The 23,532-nt window shown below is 34.8% G+C and overlaps 1 protein-coding gene across 1 annotated transcript; it reads left to right on the top strand.

Annotated features, from left to right (window-relative positions):
• The first annotated feature begins 7,182 nt into the window (after nucleotides 1–7,182).
• On the top strand, nucleotides 7,183–18,267 carry LOC149772730 (uncharacterized). The gene is made up of 2 exons (XM_089947446.1): nucleotides 7,183–7,646; nucleotides 11,493–18,267. The coding sequence occupies exons 1-2, from the start codon at nucleotides 7,587–7,589 to the stop codon at nucleotides 11,820–11,822; spliced, it is 390 nt and encodes a 129-aa protein (XP_089803572.1). The 5' UTR covers nucleotides 7,183–7,586; the 3' UTR covers nucleotides 11,823–18,267.
• Nucleotides 18,268–23,532: the final 5,265 nt, after the last annotated feature.

Raw genomic sequence — 23,532 nt, forward strand, 5'->3', positions numbered from 1 at the left:
GCGAAAGTGAAATTTCTTGTTTCTGCAAGGAACTGTATACTTCAACGCTACATATTACGTCATACGCCATCGTCTTCGATCTTGGATTCTTCGTCGGGACTCGAACTTGAAATCATTAGAACATTTTATTATTAGGAATCCTAGATTTGTATTCGTTGATTATTCTTGGATTATTTTTGGATTTGATTCTTAAAACCGTAAGTTAATAGTTTTTAATTTTTACAGAATTTTTCCATGGAAATAAATTATTGTATTTTTCAAAGCTTGTTGTTTTCACTCTTTCTTGTGTTACTGTTTATTCGAGCCTAAACATGTAACATAAGAATGTTTTATCGTATATGCCCGTGTCATGCATAATGCATGGTGTTAGATGTATTTTCATTTGACCATAGTGACCGGAGCGATCCGAGTTATCGGAGTGATCGGAGTCGACGTTGTGCCAACTGTGGAGCTAACCACGTAAGTCGACCATAGCAGCTGTAAAGCTGAACCATATCAACCGAAGAGCTGAGTAAACGGTGTTGCTGGTCGAGTAGCAGGTGATCGGGCGTTGCTGAACGAGATTGGTGGGAGCTGATCGCTTGATTGACCAATCTGAAATACTGACGGCGTGTTTGGCCAGTGTGACTAGTAGCTAAGTGCGTTGGTGACGGAGTGTGTAACTCCATACATGTAAACTTTAAGCCGTGGGCTAATTTTTGGGGTTTGTAAAACCCAGTGTGCTTTTGGGACTGTAAAGATAATTTGTATACCTGTCCCTTTCGTTTACATAATTTCACTATTTGAGTGAGTTCATTTTACTATATGAGTAAAGTAATAATATTGTTTTACTATTTGAGTAAAACACGTCGATCTTTTCGTTGTGAAATCACTGTGAATCATTCACCCCTTGCTCTCGTACTGTGTAAGGTCATTTATTTGTATTTTCATTATTAAGTATGTGCCTTTAACGTTAATTGATCCAATATTTGGGTCAGATACACGCATATATTAATCATAATTAATTGCTCATTCAAGTCGTTTGTTATTAAACATTGTATTTGCATCGCCATCAAAAGTGTTCTGTTGTTAATCCGAAATCACACCCGGTTATCTTGTTACATAGGCCGCATTAGAACATTGAAACCAAGCGACCTGCATCAGTACGACAAGAAAAATAGAACTACGCTCAGCTAAAATCACCATCTTTTCTACAGCTAGCATATCTACACTGAATTTATTTTTCCATTTTGCTGTTTAGTCAATCTCTAGTCTATACGTACTATTAAAATAGTGCAATATCCGGGATTTGATTTACGGTTACACCAATTTACATTAAAAAACAGATCGTGATATGGACTCAGATCACAATTAATTTGCCCATATAGTCTCTTCCTTTGTTCATCAATACTAACTTTCCACTGTGTCCAAATCAATGCAAATCATATGTTGATCTAAATTACCTTCACGATGAAGTTCGTGTCATGGGTTCACCGACAATACTTTGAGAGGCTGGGGTGTAAACAAAGCAATGCGCAATGTAACAGATTTCATTTCCGGATCATCACCAAGGTCTTATTACTCACTGTGCTTTATCGCCGAAATGCAAACAGACAACCACACCATAAGCTCATATTCTAACCAAAAAATAATTACTTTTAAATCCATACCAAGACTACCTAAATCTAACTCTTTTATCACCACCTAAACGAAGAGTGGAAAATATGCTCTCAAAATAGACATGGACTACATTCGTGGGTACTGGACCGGAACTAATAATTGTGATCTGATTCCTGACAGGCCACATTATTTATGGTCAATTGTAGTCAAACTTTTATATTTGCATGCCACACCTATTTCAACTTTATAGATGAGGTCGTTTCGAATTTCCATGCAAACAAGACATGTGACAGCTATCAGAAATGGTGTTCCACAGGGTGCATGGTTTGGCTCAAGAGCTCTTGAGAAACCAAAACTAAATTTGTTATTCCTTCCTTAATTATGGTAATTTGTCAATGCAGCTAGAACTTAATTATAATACAAAATAAGACCTGTCTGAAAATATGTTTGCAATATAAAAACATTTTTAAAAAAATTAAATTGTAATAGAAATTCAAATAAACATTTAAATTTAGAAAACAAAATTTTAATGAAATGTAAATGGTCATACAAGTTTTATACTTCAAAATGAAATCTTTTAGACATCAAATTCGACTAATAAATGGCTGTTTGGGTCTGTAGAACTAAGAACATTTTTCCCCCAGGGGTAGTGAAAGCAAGATAGCTCACTTAGATTTTTGCAGCAAAGTGCAATATGCATGTTCAAATGCACATAGATGTGCACACTGAAGAAACAATAGCAGGTGGTATGTTCCACGTTTATAGTGTCATGTACTCAGGCACTTATTAGTATAAACAATAGCGCACTCAAATATATAGTTTTGTTGGGACCGGTACCATGTTTTATAGCAAACAAATACATTCCATTTCAATGTCGATAACCACAAAATGCGACAACGAAATAGGAAAATACAGTTCCATGGAAGCCTCTACCTTTCTGAGCAATAGTGCTGATCTCTCTCTCTTGAATTCACAAGCCATGTCTTTGCGGTGCTATGTATCAGTGTGGTAAAATGGTCTTGGTCACTTATGGAAGGTACATTGCATATGTTCTTAAGAAACATTGTTATCACCACCTGACTACTGGCTAGCTTCCAGACTCATTCAACTCTTCCACATTGTTCCAGATACCAGAACAGACCTGAAAATATATAAAATGTTTCATTTAATCTTAGAGAACAATAAGAAATAGATATACAGGCTAATAACTAATTAGGTACACTAGGTATCCTAAGGTTTACGGCAATGTGGGGACGGCGAGGTTTGAGCATTGGTGCAAATATTAGTTCATACCAGTTTAGAGGGAGTTAATTGACAATGTACTAAATTAACAGATATTACTATAAGTAATAAACTCATGATGGAAATACCAGTTTTGGATATTGCAAATGAATACAACCAACTGTGTGCCTCACAAATTAACTACAGACACCAATAGATCCTATATCATGAACTAAATGCGAAATTCTGATCCCAAAAATCTTGTAAACAAGGATGGACATTTGCATATGTGAGGCATGTACCATGTACTTATTCAGATCAAATGTGCAAACATAATTCAAACGATCTGTTTCCACATTTTAATGTATTTTTAAGAGTGCCGGTTAGCAATTATTACGTTGAATGTGATATCAGCCGATGATACAATACCGCACTCTGTCAAACTACTAAATTAAAATATGTTATCATATGTAAACATGTTCATGATGAAAATAACATTTTGGGATATTTTAAGTGCATACATTAAATTATGTCCCTTACACATTACACTAAAGGTACAGTAAGATCCTAAATGATGTACTAAATGTGAACTTCTGATCCCAAACATAATATATTTTAGAAATATTTGCTCATGTGTTTTATGTAACCATGTTAAAGTCTGTTGAACAAAGTTAAAATCAAATAAATCTGTTTAAGTATTTCTGATGTAATCTTTAGAGTGTCAGTTAACAATTATTATTAATAGTTAATAATGCATAAATTAGAAAGGTTCATTAGAATTCCCATAATAACAGATTATGCCACAGTGTTGCACCGCGTCAATCAACGTCTAAACCAAACTGAACAATACAATGGAATGAATTTTGTGTCCAACTTACTTGATTTCGCTCTTTTCTTACAACCAAATGTGCATATACCTGGGGAAAATATATTTTAACCTTTGACCTGTATTTCTTTTGCATTTTCATTCTCCGAGAGTTTAAAATGATTTAGTAGGCAACTTGAGTAGGTTCATCTCTGTCATCTCATTAAGTTCCATAACAATTGCTTATAAACAATTACTGACATCTATAGAAACAGAAGCATTACTCAGGAAGTCGCCCCATCACAAACACATAAATTAACTGCATGGACCCATAATATACAGTTTGAATGACCTAAACCACGGTATCATATATAAATCTGTCTTTGAAAAAGATCTGACAAATATCCATCATTGCACCTTGTATATGGTGTAGGAATAAGTACATGCTCATAATATTTAATATCCTTCCCAATAAATATTATATATGTGCAGTTTTGGGATAACAAAAATGAAGTTTATTTTTTATTATTTTCATTATTTTATAAAATAAACATTAATTTGTTAATTTGCAATTTGATTATTCTATTTTTAAAGTCAATATACACAACATATTAAAATTGAATGTGCCTATCATTAATAATAAACATTTTATTCCAGTTTAAACTTTAATCAATGCTGCACTGAGCACTACTCAGATCACATTTAATTTTCATATATAATCTCTACATTTGTTTATCAGTATTGAACACTGTGCCCAAATTTATACAAATCATATGTCAATCCAAAAATACCGTCAAAGATGACTTCACGGTGAAGTTCTTGTTCTCGGCATTTCTTTGAGAGGATGGATTGTATAGCAAGCAGTGTACCATGGAACACATATTTCACTTCCAGATCATCACCAAGGCCTTATTACTCACTGTGTACAGCTACCGGTATACCTTGAATTAACTGGAAAAGCAGAAAGAATATTGAAGTAGAGTACAAAGTCACACTTTTATATGCGTGTACCGTGAGTGGACGACCGCTAGGAAAAGGTTACGTAAATCGATGGGTGTATGTCTATCTACTGTTTGCCCTAGGAATTTGTTGTCAAATATTGCGATAGTATTAACAGCGTCCAAACCTTTAGATCCTCTGTAAACTGCATTGCGATCTACATATGGGTGACACACTTGGCACATTCACGTGTATTATTATAAACTGTTCACCTCGCCCACAGGTGGAATTGTATAAAATTATCACTGAAAATGTGTCACAAAAGTAAATACTTTTCTCAAGACATATATGAAATATTAGTGGAAAGGTTTGTCTTGCAGTGATTCGTAAACAACAACCCAGACTCTGGCAAAAAAGTGAAGAAGAAGAAGAAGAAACTTCTAGTGCAAAATATCACTCTTTTTACACCCATTACATGTGAATATCAGAGTGCGGATATGATCGCTAATAAACTATTACTTGGTTATTTATCTTCTGTTTGCCAAAAGGTCAATTAACATATTGCCGTACATCATTCAAACTTTAGCACACGCTGATACTTAGGGACTGCCGAGTAACGCTATCGCTGGCATAAGTATGAAACATTACACAATTACAGGCGAACTCTAAGCTTAAAGAGCATATCAAGACTGAGGTTCACAACTTGTAGACTAGTGCTATTCGTTATGTACTGTATGATTTAAATTTTATTGTATGCTTGACCTTTGTCCGTAAATGAGAGAATATTATTTATTGTCTACGTGAATTCTGATATGTTTATAATTTATAAATTATATGTTTACTTGGGCTTGAGTTCAAGATCTAGCCTTGATTGTGATCTTAGAAGGTTCTGAAAGCCAACATGTTTACAGTTTGGTGTAAGTTACCATGTTGATTAACCTAACTGTTTCAAAAATTGCTATTGCGAAACAGGTCATGTGGTGAAGCATATAAAAGAGGCTTTTGTCAACAATGTCTTCATTCCTATTTCAATATCAGTCTGAATTCATTTATAGTCATGTACAGATAGAATCTGAGAGAAATCACTTATTTAAATTATTCAATGGAATTACAAAGTGCTCATTGAGTTTTAGACTAAAAAACTGTTACAGCATTATTGAGGACTAATTCAAAAACATTCTGGATTAAATAATTGTGATACATCAAGAATGTTGGTCAGTCAGCATATTCAGGACTATTGGTACATCAGCATAGTCAAGAGTTCAAATTTTTTGCGATTGTTTTGTACTTTTGGACTTGTGATATAACATTTAGATTATTTGGGTTTTAATTCACAATACTATAAGTCCGTTTTAAATTTTCATCTTGTATTCTATGGAAATAAATTATTTATTGAATATCACAAAAGTTTTTGTTTTACTTCTTTCTGTTACCAAGTTTAAGATCATAGATTTGTAGCAGTTAAATTCAAATGGTCGTTAACTTGTACAAACTTCAACCATTTTTCATGGAATTTTAATTACGTGCAAAGTTATTCATTTTTGATAATTTTGAAAATAGAATGCTTGGATTTTATATGAGGTTCTTTGCTAATGAATAATCATGTTTATCTTTTCTCTGTCACAGGTCATTTATTGTAAGATTCCGTGTCCAATGAGACACCTCGGCAGATGATCAGTGCTGATTTGATGGTAGGATTCGAACCTACACTAGTTCAGTTGTGTCTCTAGCACGCTAACCATTAAGACAACGCGTTGTCTGATTCATCTGAAAGGTTAATACATGTGCATGTGTTTTATAATGCATGTGCATGATATATATATATATATATATATATATATATATATATATATATATATATATATATATATATATTGATTTTAATAGTACATAAATTGAATGAATTTGATGAGCCCTGAGGGTGGAATGCGTTATTAATATTCTTACCATGATTAAGATCGTAACAAAACAGGTATGCGCATAAGATTTGATATCAATAAAATGCAAAAGATAGTCGTGTATTTTTCTTTGTATCTGCATAGAAATGTCCATCGCTTTGTTCACAGAAACAGCCTAGGTTTTGTTTCGAGGTGTCAAATGTGTGTGATTGGTGGTGGGTATTTTTTTTTTTTTTTTTGCATGGCTTTATTCATACTGGCAGTTTTACGTAAGCAAAACAATTGCCCGTTTGCGTTTGTCAACGAGGCCTTCCCATCAGAGCTGCCATGATCCGATTCCATGAAATTATATAGCTACATCCATAGAAAAATGATTTCAGAAATATTCAGCTATTTATTACCTTGCATCCTGATCATAACAAGCCATGTTCTCTTGATCCTAATAATAGGTGGTCATGTTTTGTTCCCTAATTTCTCCAAACTACAGATAGGCCTTCTTGCAGCAATGCCTACAGGTCCGTATATCTTTCCTGTCAAACTTTTCATCAAGCAAATATGTTTTGCGACTCAAAACAGTAAAACGTCCTTGTCGGTGACTAGGTAATGCGATCCCTGCTATTTCTGCTGATACGTGTGGAAGATTTACGTGTAGTCTATTTTTAGTAACGTGTAGGCCCCCTTATATAACACATGCGGTTTGCGAGCAAGATCACTACTTATTATGTACGCTCTCTTATTCACATTAGACTAGACCGCAATAACGGCGAGAGCAGTTTTGAAGCCGGCAGTATCAAACTATATTTGAAAAGACCAACGGCGCAACTCGATTCTTAAAAATATATATATATATATACAGGAATATATTTATTCCATTGGAGTGCAACATTATTCATTACTTAAACTAAGATTATTATGGCCAGTGGAATGTGTTACCCAGACAAAATGGATATCATTGAGCCTAGTGAGGAAATTTACATTGATGTTCTTGTCTGCAATACGTATGGATTCCATCATGAAATGCACTCTTTTAGATACAATAACATCTCTGTGCATTCTTGCTGGCTGGAATTGTGAAAATTCTTGAAAACTAAACAAGGCGAGTAAAGAGTCCTTAAACTCCGAAAATGAACAGTGCAAGTGATGGCACCAGATCAGGTCGTTCTCTTTCTGGAATACTTAAACAGGTATATATACATTTCATTGCGACGGTAACCAGTTTTAGTCCCAATATTACACTTTTTTACGTTATGATTATCAACATATATACAGCCAGCTGGTAGTAAGAATGATGAGTATTGTCATGATTTTTATATGTGAGTTTATTTAATATAAAGTTTAATATTTTTCCACAAGGCCTACTGATTTAATGAAATATGCAAATCTTCTGCCTTTAAAACAAAATGAGAAAACCACTTCTCATCTTATAAATGTAACAAGTAAGACGAAACATAGTGCTGTATATATTTTCATTATATCGCAAACTTTAAAAGGCAGATTTTTGAATTCAAACCTAGGTTCCAGAACACACACACAGAGAGAGAGAGAGAGAGAGAGAGAGAGAGAGAGATGGAGATGTGTTGTGATTTTTAACGTAGCTTTAACAATTTTTCAGTCATATCGCTGCGATGTCTGCAATGTGGCAGTTTATAGTGATGTCTAGCACTGGGGCATCATGCCGCAGACATGTAGCATGATGTCCCACCCAGTCAGATTATCCTGACACCGGGCCGACCAGTCCTAACACTAATGCTGAGCGCCAAGCGAGGCAGCTGTTAGTACCATTTTTGTAAGTCTTTGGTATGACTCGGCCGGGGATCGAACCCACGACCTCCCGCATCCGAGGCGGACGCTCTAACCACTAGGCCACCGGAGCGGTGAGAGAGAGAGAGAGAGACAAATAAGAGAGTGTATTCAAGTCCTGTCTTGCAGAAATACATGTTATACACAGACTAAACAGATCCTGATCAGCACTGTTTGAGATTTCATGAGATAAGGGAAAATCAATAATACAGTTGTCTTACGTATGCAAATATTAGTAGCGTAGTTGTTTCAGTTATAGATACAATTTGTTACCTGTTATATTAAGGTGTTAAGTTAGACAAACTGTATGTTTTGTGATCCTGTAAATAAAATTTTAATGATATTCACTTTTTTAAAGAGGTTATGGTTAAAGTAGATTTAAATGTCAATGTTTTCAACTTTAACGAGAGTGCCATAATTATGCTACAATCACTATATTATAGAAATTACACTCGAGATTTTTTGCATCGGTAATACACACCAATGTAATGTTGTATCAGTAATATACACGAAGCTAAGTTTAACCTCTGGTTGGAGGTCAAACAATATACTGTGTGCAAACAGAAAGCCCTCAACAATTCCTGGAATTAAACCACATGCCGACATATGTTGAAATGTACATGCATGCATACGCTTTCATTTCATAATCAACAAACTGTTTATATTGTTCAAATGAATTATCTAGTATGTGTATGTACACACACACACACACACACACACACACACGAGAAAGCTTGGGTCGGTCGTTATTTGTGGTTTTCTCCTCCGCCGGTTGTATTGGCGGTCATGTATAGCCGATCGTGTGCTGAATAATGGCGTTAAACCCACCACAACTACTGCATCCGTATCGATTACTTTTGCCATATAAGTACACACAATATTTGGTTGCCAGTTATATTAAACGGTTGAATTAGTGGTCCTAAAAATCATATTAACTTTTTGTTGCTCACAAAGAGGCCGTCCTTCAAACAAATTTAAAGGCTGGTTACAATCATCATTTTACTTTAGTCGATGGTTTTACACAAAATAGAGGACATACATATGCTAGAATATATTCCGGCGCATAATGTGCTGGCAGATCTGGGTCTGTGCCATTTCTTAGACCTAATCATTAGAAGAAAAAAAACTCAAACCTGATATGCATGGATATATCAAGGTATATATTGTTTGTAATTGGACTTAATTTATAAGAGAATAGGGCGGTACCCTAGATATTTAGTGTATAGGCCACTGCAAATATCCGCCTGACGTAGGATGTGCAACAAATTCCTGTTATGAAAACAGAAAAACCATATCTTTTCCGGGGATTTGCCTTATCACTAGACTGAGAAATGTACATATTCGACGAGCTAGGAACTATGAATTCATCGATAAGTAGAGAAAGGTCAGATATAAAAAAGCGAACAGAGAGGCAGATAAATGTACGAATGGTGAGACAGAGAACAAACATACAGATAGATGGGTACAACCAACCATCAGTACATACATACATACATACATACATACGTACGTACGTGCGTAATTACATAATTACATACATGAATACATACATGCATACATACGTACGTACGTACGTGCGTGCGTGCGTGCATGCGTGCATGCATACATACATACATACACACACGTACATACATACATATATACATAGATACATACATACGTACGTACGTACATACATACATACGTATCATTGTACTATTTTTATTAAAATAACAATAGCAATAACAAGAGTAAAACAAGAGTAGGACAATAATAATAATAATAATAATAATATCATCATCATTTTGTACTAGTAGTAGTTTAATAGGATCAAGAAAAGAGTTAAATACTACGAATCTACATTTAAGCGCATATTTAATATATAGTAGATATTCAAATGCACTCAGCATAGAGCGTAATGAAGTACTCTTACTAAACCTTCTACCAATGGATCTTGTTTAGTGCCATATAATCTTAACTACGTTTTTGTTTTCACATTTAAAAAAATCTTTTTGTGATCTATAGATGTAGACATTGTTTCCCATAAGCATGGTCCTTGATTGCTGAAACTGTTACTTCCTTTTCTTGTTCAATAACTCTAACTATATATATATATATATATATATATATATATATATATATATATATATATATATATACTATTGATCAAAAGATTGAGATTTTGTAGGATTACCTCGATTGAAAGCAATACTTCAGTAAACCATAATACAAACACTTTATGTATGTGGACTTTTTCTATTTAAGGTTACCATGTTTCAAAATAGTGCTTTAAACTTTATTATTAGTTGGTTTGACTCGTACTGTTTGACAGTTTGCCACACATTTTGTCTTAACATGGACCGTTCCAGTGGCCTAGTGGTTAGAGCGTCCGTCTCGGATGCGGGAGGTTGTGGGTTCGATGCCCGGCCGAGTCATACCAAAGACTTATAAAAGTGATACTAACCGCTGCCTCGCTTGGCGTTCGGTTAGTGTTAGGACTGGTCGGCCTGGTGTCAGGATAATGTGACTTGGTGGGACACCATGCTACATGTCTGTGGCATGATGCCCCAGTGCTAGACATCACTATAAACTGCCACATTGCAGACATCGTAGCGATATGACTGAAAAAAAAGCTGCGTTAAAAATCCAGATCACATCACGTCTAAGTTCTGCTCCCGCTCTTAGTTTCATCTATTTCATGTTCGAGTTTTCGAGGTTGCAGACAAGGAAAGCTCGAAGTCTGCAGTCAGTCAGAGCGATGAAAATACAATCCAGTATCAGTCAATATGCAAGATTGGATTGAATGGATATCTTAATTAATGATTGTCTACATAAATAGGATAACCGATAGTAAATGTGACATTTGTTAGACGGCTTCTCTGCTGATGTATAAATTAATCTTCGCTTCGAATGAAATCCAACCACAAAGTAATCCTTCAGAAAGCACGAAAGTCAGACTGGTCCTAGGATTCGATATTTCAGAAACTGCTCAAAACGAAAACTTTTTGAATGAGACCATCCAAAATCCCACAAAATATAAGCAATGAGAATATTACATCAACGCAACCGTTCTCACATGATAAGCATCTGCCCAATTTTACACTATTATCGCAAACTTGGACTTAAAAAAGAGAGATTGCCATTAAGCTCCAGAAAAACGTCCTACATCGAAGATAACAAATCAATGTACTTGTTAGGTCACGTGTACTACTCTATCTAAACAAAATTCTTTCAATTTAATTTCTTTTCAGGTAATAAAGAGTGTGAGGGAAAATCGGCGCATCATAGCAATCATTCTATGTGTAGTGCTCTTTGTGGCCGGTGCCGTGGACATAACCACGGTGATAGTCATGACTGTGCAGAATGCAGACGGAAAGGCTGAAGCCCTGAACCGAGATGTTGCCATCTTGGTCGTTATAGCCGGTGCAGTGGCTGTGGTGACAGCGCTCTATATTTGGCACAAGCTTGCTGGACACGCATCCGTCCTAGAAGTCTTCGCACGAGGACAAGAAGATCGAGATCTGATTCCCAGCGAGAACGCTCTCGTTAGCAAGGTAGCCATGGGTACTAGTAATGTGTAGAGGAATAGTTTCACGCAAACAGACTCCAACAAAACGTTTTTATTTGTTGTTTTATCTTTGGGTTTTTGTTTTGTTTTCTGTCTGTCGTTTTTTTGTTGTTGGTGGTTTTTTATTTGTTTTTGCTTTTTTGCTTTTTTACTGATACATGATGGAGCGATGCTGGTTGAACGATATTAGTAGAGACTGTACCGAGGCCAAGGTCTTGAATAGATGTGCATCCAAATTTCAAGATTTAACTCATGAAGTCAACTCAAGGTTACTAACCTAAATCTTTAACGTCTTGCTACTTTTTTTTATCAAGTTAAATAGTCCTTTAAATATGAGAAGTTTTCTTTGATTGTAAGTGTAACTATAAAGGCGAAGGCTGAGTTAAACAATAACTATTTGTATCCCTGGGCTTCCAGACAAGGGCGGGAATATTGTGATACAGTCATTCAATCCGCAAGTATGTGTGTAATTTTCTTTAACTCGTCACACACTGTTTATGAAAGTTAAGCACATGAAACTTGGGTTAGTAATAATTCCTAGGATACAGATTGTGCCAGCATGTTTGGGAATTTGATATCCCAAACACAGGGCTTGGGGATATATATTTTTACATAAATTTCAAATGTATTGGAAGTTGTTTATCTGAACTGTCTGACAACTGCTTGTCTGATAAATGATCCAAGTGTCAACGCGAGCTAGACCGGTACATGTAGGTCATGTCCTGTGGGTCTTTCCATACTCAACTGAAACATTTCCTCTCGGACATAACACATAACTGTTGAGATCCACACACTATCACCTTTTATACATTTACTGGAAACAGAAAGGCACATTTATATATGCAACTTATATTGGTCCCAGGGTCATCCCTGCATTAGGGAATAAACTTCAGAGCCACAAATTGGACACTTTGAGGATCCCCACCGTATAATGGTTTCCTTTGGCGTTTTACGCCACATCAATACATGCAGGTAATTCGGTGGCTAGATATTGGAGTAAAGTGCCTTGTCAAAGGATGATAAACGAGCTGGGCTGATCTGTTACGACTCTATGGTCTTAAAACAAGTAATAGAAAAGAGTGAGAAGCAACAAACTTTGTAAAATTAAACAAATAATTTATTTCCATACAATAAAAAGTGAAAATTTAAAGAAAGGAACTTAAATTATCGCAAATTAAATCGAAAATAATCCTGAAATAAAAAGCACAAGCCCGAATAATTAACGTTCTGAATAAACTTAAGCGGACATCTAATTTAAATCCAACGCTGAAGGTGTCGATGTGTCTGTGGTGGCCCGTATAATGTTGATGTTCCAACAGTCTTTATTTTAAATTTCACTATGAATTCAAGTCTCTGTTTCCAAGATTGTTAGTTCTGAAGATCATTTTGTATTTTTAGAGAAAAATCCATTTTAAAAAATTTGAATAAATGAAAGTTCAGCCCAGATGAATTTCTGGTCACATAAAAATACAATTGATTATGATAAGATCTTTAAGCAAGAATGACTAATTTTTAAATAAATGATATTTATATTTTAGACTTAGACTAAAAAATAGACCCCACAGAAGGATCAAAAGTACATTGTTCTAGAATGATCTTAGTCATAACTAGAAAGTCCAAAATCAAAATCACAACAACACGTGACAATCATCACGAAGTATATCTATAAAAAATACAATGTCCATGACACAAGTTAAGATAATGATCCTCACTATGAAATAAAAGTTGTTTGCCGAAAATGTCACTAATTGTGGACAAGATAAGCTATTAGATACAATGTTTAATTACCCACATCATATAATGCAATAGAAAAACTATATATATAAAAAAACAACTTATAAATAATACAAATTAGATACACACAACAGATCGCGTTTTTGCCCTTTCAGTCAGGAGTCTGGTACACAAACCAATCAAACAACGCGATTCCTTGGCATAAAAAGACAAATTTGTACATGCAGCTGAAATTGATCCGGAAGTGCATCTCTCCCACATGGACTTAGCCCTTAGGTCATGACTTGGAATCTCGTGAGATTCCCACCATATGTATATACACGAAACTGTCACCCTGATGGCTGGGTCTATCATCTTTCCTAAGAGACTAAGCCCCTAGGTCAAGGTGTGGAAACGAATTGAGATCCGCATCGTATATCCACACGCATATTTTGGCTGGGATAGAAAAAAAGAAATATAGTACCCCCACCCCAATGGACACACCAACAAGAATTGCCCTTGGGGTATTTCTTGCCCTTATCGACTATCTCACTGGGCTCAAACATCAAACTTTGCAGTGGAGGTCCTATTGGGAAACGCGTACGTACGTGCTTTATAAACATTAAATTTTATTTACAATGTTTTATAAATTCCAGGCCTGAAGTTAGTTTTTAAATGATAGCAAACACTGTAATATATTTTCCTCCATAATGAAATCATATGTGAACCGTCGTGACGATTTAATAATGGACTTCTGTATCTCTGGTTTTCCTACTACCTTTGCTTCCTTGTTAATGTTAAAGAACAGTGAAATTGATAACATCTGTTTTCCGGGCAAAAGACTGCAAAAGGTCTTGCTGAAACATGCAGGCATCATGTGATGCTGACTTCCCATTATCTGATAAAATGTTGTTGCACGTTGCTACGCTTCCATATCGACTGGATCCCCTTTATGACCATTGGTTGCTGCGTCTTTAATGTGAACCCCCATTCAATAACCATTTACCGTCCGTTTCACAATGAAGGCATCAGCTAAATACTTAGATCCCGGAGGATCGATTGTGGATGTTCTCAAAGGTATTAATTAAGTCGCTTCGACCTGTTTGCATTTTTTCTGCTGGCTGAGAATTTTCATCCGATAACACTTTAGACACGTTTGTCTGTTTGGGAAAGATACTGTTCCGGGAATTCGTATTGAATGTACAGTCGCCTCATTATAGAGCTAAGGTCTTTAGCAGGATAGTATCTTTACCTCAGCTCCTGTTGGTCCGTCCTATATAAACGACGTAAATCACATAACTGTTTCACTCCTCAGGTGGAACATGAAACCATTCTTCAAACTCAAGCTCTTAAGTGGCAGAAACCTATTTAGCTGTGGATACTTCGGCAAAATATTTATATATAGAATATGGATTTTTGGAACTGTTTTACAAAAAGGTTTCATCAAAACAATTTTCCGAATCGTCGATTGTGCACACATATAATAGGTATTTCATGTGTGCCTTTCGATATCTTTTGATGATCTTCACAACCTTGTCAAAAGCCTGCACATCTTCTGTTATTGCGTCGCCTCCATCGGGAATTTTAGCACATAACACTATCATCGCTGAAAGCTTGGCCTGCCTTCGACCATAAAGAAAAGATCATAAAGGTGGTTTTTGCTTGTTTTTTACCCAGATAATTTTATTTTCATCGTCAGGGTTATAATTTACTGTATGATTGTTAGGAACGATTTTTCGTCTTCATTAATATAAACCCAAAGATACTTTTCATATCTTTCTTTAATGTAATTATAAAAATGTTGAACTGTTTAAATACGTAAAACCTGTTTCTATAATTATGTTCTTTCATTTTTTTTGTTTTTGTTTGGGTTTTTTTCGATCTAAACCATATAGTTTGAGAGTATATATGTTGGTGTTTTGAATAAAATAAACAAATAAGTATGTTTATTTGAATTTTTAAAAAAAAGAGATTGTAACGGTAACGTAAAACAAATATTTGATGTTATATATATATATATATATATATATATATATATATATATATATATATATATATATATATATAGCAAACACGACTCCCATTTCTAAGGAGATACATATATTAAAACGATTAAAACTGTTTAATCAATTGAACCGAGACGCTCATGACCACTTTAATAAAGACGAGTTTGTTACAGTCATGAATAATCGATTTGAGAATGATAGAAATGTGTGGATAGACTTTAGCGTTTATTTTCATTCTACGGAGCATTCGTGATAGCTAAGAATAATTTCGGTTTTCTAAAAGGACAACAAACAAACAAAACCAAGAAAACAAACAAAAATAATAAAAACAACATAGACAATGAAAAGCAATAAAATTATAAGTTTGTACAGTATTATATTTCAGTTCATTTTATAAATAACGAAAACATTCACCTATGAAATCAAAAGTCTGATCAAAGAATTTTCGCAAGAAGACATAATCGAGAAAGAAATAATATTTGTTAGAAATGCAACAAAAGAAACAATAAATACTGTTATTGTGAATATAGTGTGAAGCTTTCTCTGTTACCATATTTAAAAAGCATCTAAAACAAATAATAAACAACACAAACTCCACCCCCTCCCAACAAATTGATTGCCTAAATATAAAACTATCGCCAGCCAGTCAAACTATAAAAATAAATTTATTCCGTTAACGCATTTTTCGTACAATGACTGGTGTATAAAGTACACAGAGACAATAAAGGCAAAACAAACACGTATGATCTATGTAAAGGTTTGCATTTAGCAACTTTGTTTAAAACTACAAAGTTACATAGGCATACATTTTAGTTTAGACTACCTAGTCTATGTGAAAGTGGACCATCACGATGATCACAGGCACAGTGAAATGGAAGAGAGGACTATATATGGAGACTCAAGGGTTTTACAGAAAAGCATTGTTTTTACGGACCCGCAATCAGAAGAAACTTGCGGAGAAGTAGACCAGTGAAACGGCGCCATTTATGTTAACCGACTTTGGTTACCAGGCCCCAATGGCCCTTTTCAGGGAAACACATATCTCTTGAAAAGAGAGATACTAATTATATTTGCCAATTCTTTTGTGTTTTACCTATGTGATTGTGTGTGTGTTTTGTATATGTCTATGTTTTTCTCCACAAAAGTCTAAAAGTTAAACCTCTTTGCCCCTTATTTCTTGTTTGTGAATGTATGTGTGAAAGGGTATAGCATTGTGTTCTTAAACCCTTCCTACATTTGTATGATAGTACATTTTTGTGTACGTAAGTGTAGGGTTTATGTTTGAATAATAATCAAACATCAGTAGCTGGATAGTAGAGGTGTATATTCTGATAGTTATACAAAAACAGGTTGCTGGATAGAAGAGTTTCTGATTGGATAGTTATAAAACAATTGGATGCTGGATTGTTAGATATCCGTGACTGCATTGTAATAAAAAATGTTGCTGGATAGTGGAGTGTGTGATGGATTGTATATAAAAATGTTAACATTATCATTCTCGTTTTTCCCAAAAACTTTCGACCCTTTTTCCATTAAAATTCTTTTAACATTACCATTCCGGTTTGTACCCATAAATGTTTCAACCCTTTGTCCCGCTTAAACTTTTGTCCACATAATAGCATTCCCATTCTAAACCTATGGACAATTTTAACATAGGATTTCCGTTACATCCTCTAAGTGCTCCTGGCTGTTAACTCGTAGCGTAATGTAAATTCCCATACGTTCGCAAAATAGCCGCATACGTCTACTCTAACATTGTGGCTTATTTATCACGCTGGCAAAGCATACGAGACATATCATTCTTCAGAATTTCGTTTTTGGTGCATTTGTCGCATAGACGTTAATCTTTGTGTCAAATTATACATATGAAACATGAGAAAAGTTTTTAATTGGGACACAAACTCTGACTCCTACAGTATTTCACTAGGGTTCCCCCTTGGTACTTTTTCTAAAGGATCGATTTTATTTTTGTTTTTCTTTTTTTGTTTACCTTTGAAATTCAGGAAATGAAATTAATAGCGCAGAACTAGCAAACTTCTATGTAATGCATATCAGAAGCAATGTCTAAATGTGTACTCTAAATCTCAAATCAACCCGCTTCATTCAGATATTAAATATCCAAGAATACATCTATTTCTTTTTTAAAACAAGGATTACCATTTGTGAAAATCTGAAGAATACATGTTTTTGAATTTTTTTAACCATGTGCAATAGTGCGAAACATTTTAAAGGAATCCCCTGTGCGAAAAGGGCGAAGCCCTGGGGCTAAACTAAGATCAGGCTGAACAAAAATTATTCAAAATGTATTTGGTTCCTCTGCAGAAGGGATAAAATCCCTCAAAATCTCGCGAGATTTGCATGAATTTAATCCTTTTTTGTTTGCAGAAGTCTATGGTATCTTGCCTAAAACGATACCTGCATTAATACTCAACATATAGCTTAACATTTTATAAACTCTAATTGTTATAAACCTTTGAATTGTTTTCCTATGTTGTTTAGTAAGAGGGGTGCTTTATTATACCTGTCGGAAATTTTCGAACAGATACGTTTGTGGACACATTTTTGTACGGACAGAAAGATGAATTGAAGAATATTGAATTAGATTTGGAATCCCCATTGTCTTCTCAGAGTTATATGTAAACCATATTATCACATATAACATACTTACTTTTTTCAGACCTGTATGCATTCTTAATCCTACTTGTTAGGTGGTGTGTTGAATAAATACATTGCCATGTTTTCTTACTTTTCATCCATGTCCTACGACCGAGAACCTTAGCACTTGTTAAATCTAATTTACATCTACAGAGACTCACCGCCACATAACCACCTATTCGTTCATTCTTTTTGACGTAACAAACACAATTTAGTAGCAGTATATTAGGTGAACTTTATAAACTTGTCAAGCACATTCACAGGACAAATATCCAAACGACAACCATAGTAATAGACGTTTGCAATTATCCTTAATCTTTTACGTAACTAATGGCTGACTTTGAAAAGCTAAAAACGATGGTGCTGCTTCGTTTAAACGTTCAGTTACTGATTGTGTTAACGTGTCTACACTCATTATCCCGAGGAAGTGATTTTGAAGTGTCATATTTTGATCTGATCCTGAGAAGGTATAGACAATGAGAACCATCTCCAAGATAATCCAAATAACTGAATGATATAGATCATTATAATGCTCTCATGGATAGTCTGAATGAAATAGATCACATTAATAATCTATTAGGTAGTCTGAATGAAATTGATCACATTAATAATCTCATAGATAGTCTGAACGAAATAGATCACATTAATAATCTATTAGGTAGTCTGAATGAAATTGATCACATTAATAATCTCATAGATAGTCTGAACGAAATTGATCACATTAATAATCTCATAGACTGTCTGAACGAAATAGATCACATTAATAATCTCATAGATAGTCTGATTGAAACAGATCACATTAATAATCTCATAGCCGGTCTGATTGCCTGTAAAAAATTAATTATGAGATCAACGATAAGGAGAAGAAATTATCAACGAAACATTACAGGATATTTTCGTCAGCAAAAAAGCTGAAATTTCAGTTATATCTAAGGTTATTATTTTTACATAGGAGATCTGGCTGTAAAACATGTTACTCGACGCCCATAAATATTTACCTATTTATCTACTCAGTAAACAAAATACAATTAATTTTATCAACCTCATGAGCAACACATACTTTTATATTCACTGGATCAGCAAAAGTTTCTAAATTTGCATGGTCAGACTTTAAAAGATGATATTACGTTCCACTAGTTTGTTCACGCTGCACATATTTCATTGTTTATACTTGCATACATTCATTCGTATTAACATAACCCGTGTGGGGTCATTAGTCACATAAAATATATATCTCAAATACTGTCAATTTTTTTATTTGCCTGAATGGTTGATTTTTTCAATTTTACATTGAATTTAGTGATATACTTTATTTGCTTCAAAATTAATTAAACATTGGCCACTGTTGCTAAGTTGGTTTTTCACCTATGTGGCAGAAATATAGCTGATTGTCTTACTTTACTTTTCCTAAGTCTGTCCAGTTGTCTCAGTCATGGTGTTTACGCTCTATCTATATCACTAGTATGTACTACTTTTCGAAAGCTAGAAGTTATCTTTATAAACTACTTGCTCAGAACATAAAAATCATCATCATAAGCACAATAAAGTTTTGTCGCATGATATCTATTGATCAAATCAGATAATATTACAATACCATCGACAATGCCATCAACAATACCATCAACAATACCATCAACAATGCCATCAACAATACCATCAACAATACCATCAACAATGCCATCAAAATGTTTTTTTGGGCTATTTTGTCATGTATAGAACTTGCATATCCCAGATGACTGGTCACGCATCCGCCATCATCAAGAGATTCATATTAATGATCTGTGTCTACGAAAATAGCACATGACTCGTTACTCTCTTGGTACAACACCGACAAAACGTGAAAGTTATAACTGTTTCATTGTTTGTTTTGTTTATTTTTGTTGTTAGCAGACTTTTCCAAGACATAACAAAATACAAAGAGGAAAACGTCTGTTGTGCAGTACGTTAATAAAACATATAGCATCCTGGAATAGTCCACGAACACATACATGCAATCGACATGCTAAAGGCATATGTACATGTCCAAAGTGAGGCTGCATGAATTTTGCGAAATGTTCGCCTTCAGAGGTGATGTAATCTGTGCACTAATGTGTCTTAATACATGGACATCCCTAACGCGAAAATGGAATTATGCTCAACATTAACAAACACAAATTCTACGTCAAAGTTATTCCGCACCTGCTTAATATGAAACTAATATTAATGTTTCAAATAGATCACATGGTCTACTTAATATGTGACATGCCAGTACTAGCTTTAAATTAATACCTTTTTGTCTCAAAATAAACAATAAATTGGATATAGCAACGCCTTCAAGCTTTGTGGAAAACTGAAATGTGTTGCACGTCTCAGCTTTTAAAGTTCTTCTGTGCGTGAAACAAAAATTTGCATGCATCGCGAGCTACTTCTATTGATCATAATATTACCTGACTCGAATTTTCAGAATTGATTGTATTTCATAATCCAGTGAAACTCAAAGAAGTCAACATGTCAACTTCGAAAGAAAGGAGGATTTTAACCTTACAGAAGGTATACTGCCCTAGTTATTTCCCTATTGGTTTGGCAATCCTAGTCTCCTCTGACCCTTCCGATCCTATTTGTGATATTTGGATATTTATGTTGGGGTGTAGGGTCAGAGTCAACTGTCTATCGAAAACTTGGAATTAACCGTCACTGTGACTGGTGCCATAGAGTAGCCATTTACCAGCAACCTTAAACGATGTTACGTAGAGTCATATCTCCATGAAATCAATAGGAAAATAATCTAATTTCTGTATTCTGATATTGTATTTTAATCCGCTTATAGACGAGACAAAACTTCAGCTTTGATGAAATTTGACCTAATACTCGCTATTAGCATAGTCACATAACTACACAAATCTCGCAACCTTCATATCCATGTAGTCACACCATATCAACAATTAATCTCTTTGCAATGTTGTCATACAAATCTTCGAAAATATTAAATGACAGTCACATATTGTTTGTAAATGAACGAAAGTACCGACAATTCTCAACATATTTAATCCGAGGGTAACTATCAGAAAATTGTTGCGGTAACTTGGAGGAAGATTCACGACGAATGGAACATGTGTCAACGATGGATATGTTGTATCACGTGACTGCCGCGTTTTTATGTATTCTCTGCCTGATGAATTTGGCTTTGCAGCGGCTAATTAAAACTTTCTGATAAGCAATTGACTCTGACCTTACACCCCAATATAAATGTCCAAATACAAATAATGGGGTGAGAAAGGTCTGAGGAAACTATGATTAACGTTTAAGGAGATACTAACAATAGCCCCAGGAAGCTTCTTTTCATTCACTAATCATCACAGGTGGCAAACAAAAACCGACTGTCTTTTGATCACTTACCTTTTCCAGAACCTAACTAATTATCATAAAATTACAACGATTTGCACCATTGAAGTTAGTTTTGTTTTGATCTGAAATTTATGTAAGTAGTTAGGTATTTCCACTATATCGAATTGCTTCCATTTCATCATTTAACCTAAGACATTCTCACCAGTATATATCGGTTGTTTTACTATTTGTTTTTCACATCAAATGACAAAATATGCAAAATCAAATGGAAGCTTCTCAGGAAGTTCTTCAGTAATTTTAACTACATTAACTTTGTTACATCACTATTCCATTGTATAATATTCGGCTCATGTAATCTCCATCGCGTTTAGAAGCAATATAGGAAGAACTAGAGTAAGGCTGCTCAATAATTTCTTTAGCAGTTGCAACTTTATTAACATCTTATCTACTGTAACAAATTCTGCACATAGTTTAAATGTTACTGTTGATGTTTGCTTTTTAAAACTTTTTAAACATGAAAATATTTTGCTTAAAATACACTTTTTAATCTTTCTATAAAATAATATTTGTAATACCATATTTTATTCCTTTTTATGATATTAATAATAATATCAGCTGTGCGTGGTTTGATATTGCTTAAGAAGTTTTCTAGGTTATACCATTCAGACAGGCCTCGTGTATATCATGAATATAATCAATTAAAAGTGGCTACTATTTGTGTTTTTAGCTCAAATTTTCTAACTCGCTTCTGTTTTAAATAATGTTTTTGGATACATGATCTTTCTAACTGTTTTTTTCTTTGCTGATCAGTTGCCTTTTTGTTGGGTTGTATTGCCTTCTCAGCCTCTTTTGGTAGTCTTTTAAATAGCACGGACTCCTTGGCCACCAGTTTAATTAAACTGGTCTAGCGTCAACATAGCCAGAACATGTGGTTTCCTAGGCGATGACACAGAAAGCGACCATGACTTGCTAATGATGACTGTTTAACTGTGTCTGAGGAAAATCAATAAGCTAAGTCAGGTTAGGATCACGTTTGAACTTTAGAAACTTAAAGATCCATTCGTGGAACAATCATTTGAGGTATAAAATTGGACTGGCACCACTCACAAGAATGGGTGCTGAAGAAATAAACCTAGACTCCTTGATCACCACCTTCAAAACGGGAGTAATAGGTACAGCCAGGGAGATCCAAGGAAAACGTCGTAGGATAGAGAAGCCCAGGGTCACAGCAGATATCATCTACCTTTGTGATGTGAGACAAAAATGAACAGGAAGTGGAGAGACCTTGTAGGAGAAGAAAACTACAGGGAGATTAATAACAGGATTAAGAAGAGTTTAAAGAAAGGGAAGAAAAGCTGTTTGCAGAACCAATATAAAGAAATTTAAAAAAAAAAGGTCTGATAGAACAAGAACAACGATAAAGGGCATTCCAGTTGGTGAAAGATCTAAGATCTGACAAAAGAGAAACAGGCGAGATCTACCACGATCCAGGAAAAGGCTTGCACGAGTCTCACAGAAGATCAATAAATTATTAACATATGGATGGAATATTGTTCTGAACTGTACAACCTTGATACTTCTGGAGACAAAGTTCTACTAAACGTTTGATGCTGCGTTATGATTATCAGCTGGTATGTACATGTACGTCAATTAGCGGTACGAATGATGAATAAAGTCCTGAATTGTGTGCACAGTTTGGCATACAATTTAATATTTCTTTCACAACACTAACCAATTTAATGAAATATACAACTCCTTTGCCTTTCCAATGACACGAACAAAACCGCACCCATTTTGTAACTGGGCAAATTCACAGGTAAGGCACAAAACAGAGTTGCAAATACGTGCATTATTTGTATAAACATTAACAAGCAGATTAACGAGCAAAACTTGGCACCTGGACAGATATATACAATAGGAGTAGTCCGTTAAGTCCCGTTAGGCTGCATTATATGCAGCAGAGTCATATACTCTCCGAGAAGCACTGTCTGACCTTTACTAAGATCAGGGTGAAAATCGTACAAA

This window comes from Sinohyriopsis cumingii, unplaced genomic scaffold, assembly GCF_028554795.1.
Source record: "Sinohyriopsis cumingii isolate HCF-2022 unplaced genomic scaffold, ASM2855479v2 utg001196l, whole genome shotgun sequence".
Classification (NCBI taxonomy): Eukaryota; Metazoa; Mollusca; class Bivalvia; order Unionida; family Unionidae; genus Sinohyriopsis; species Sinohyriopsis cumingii.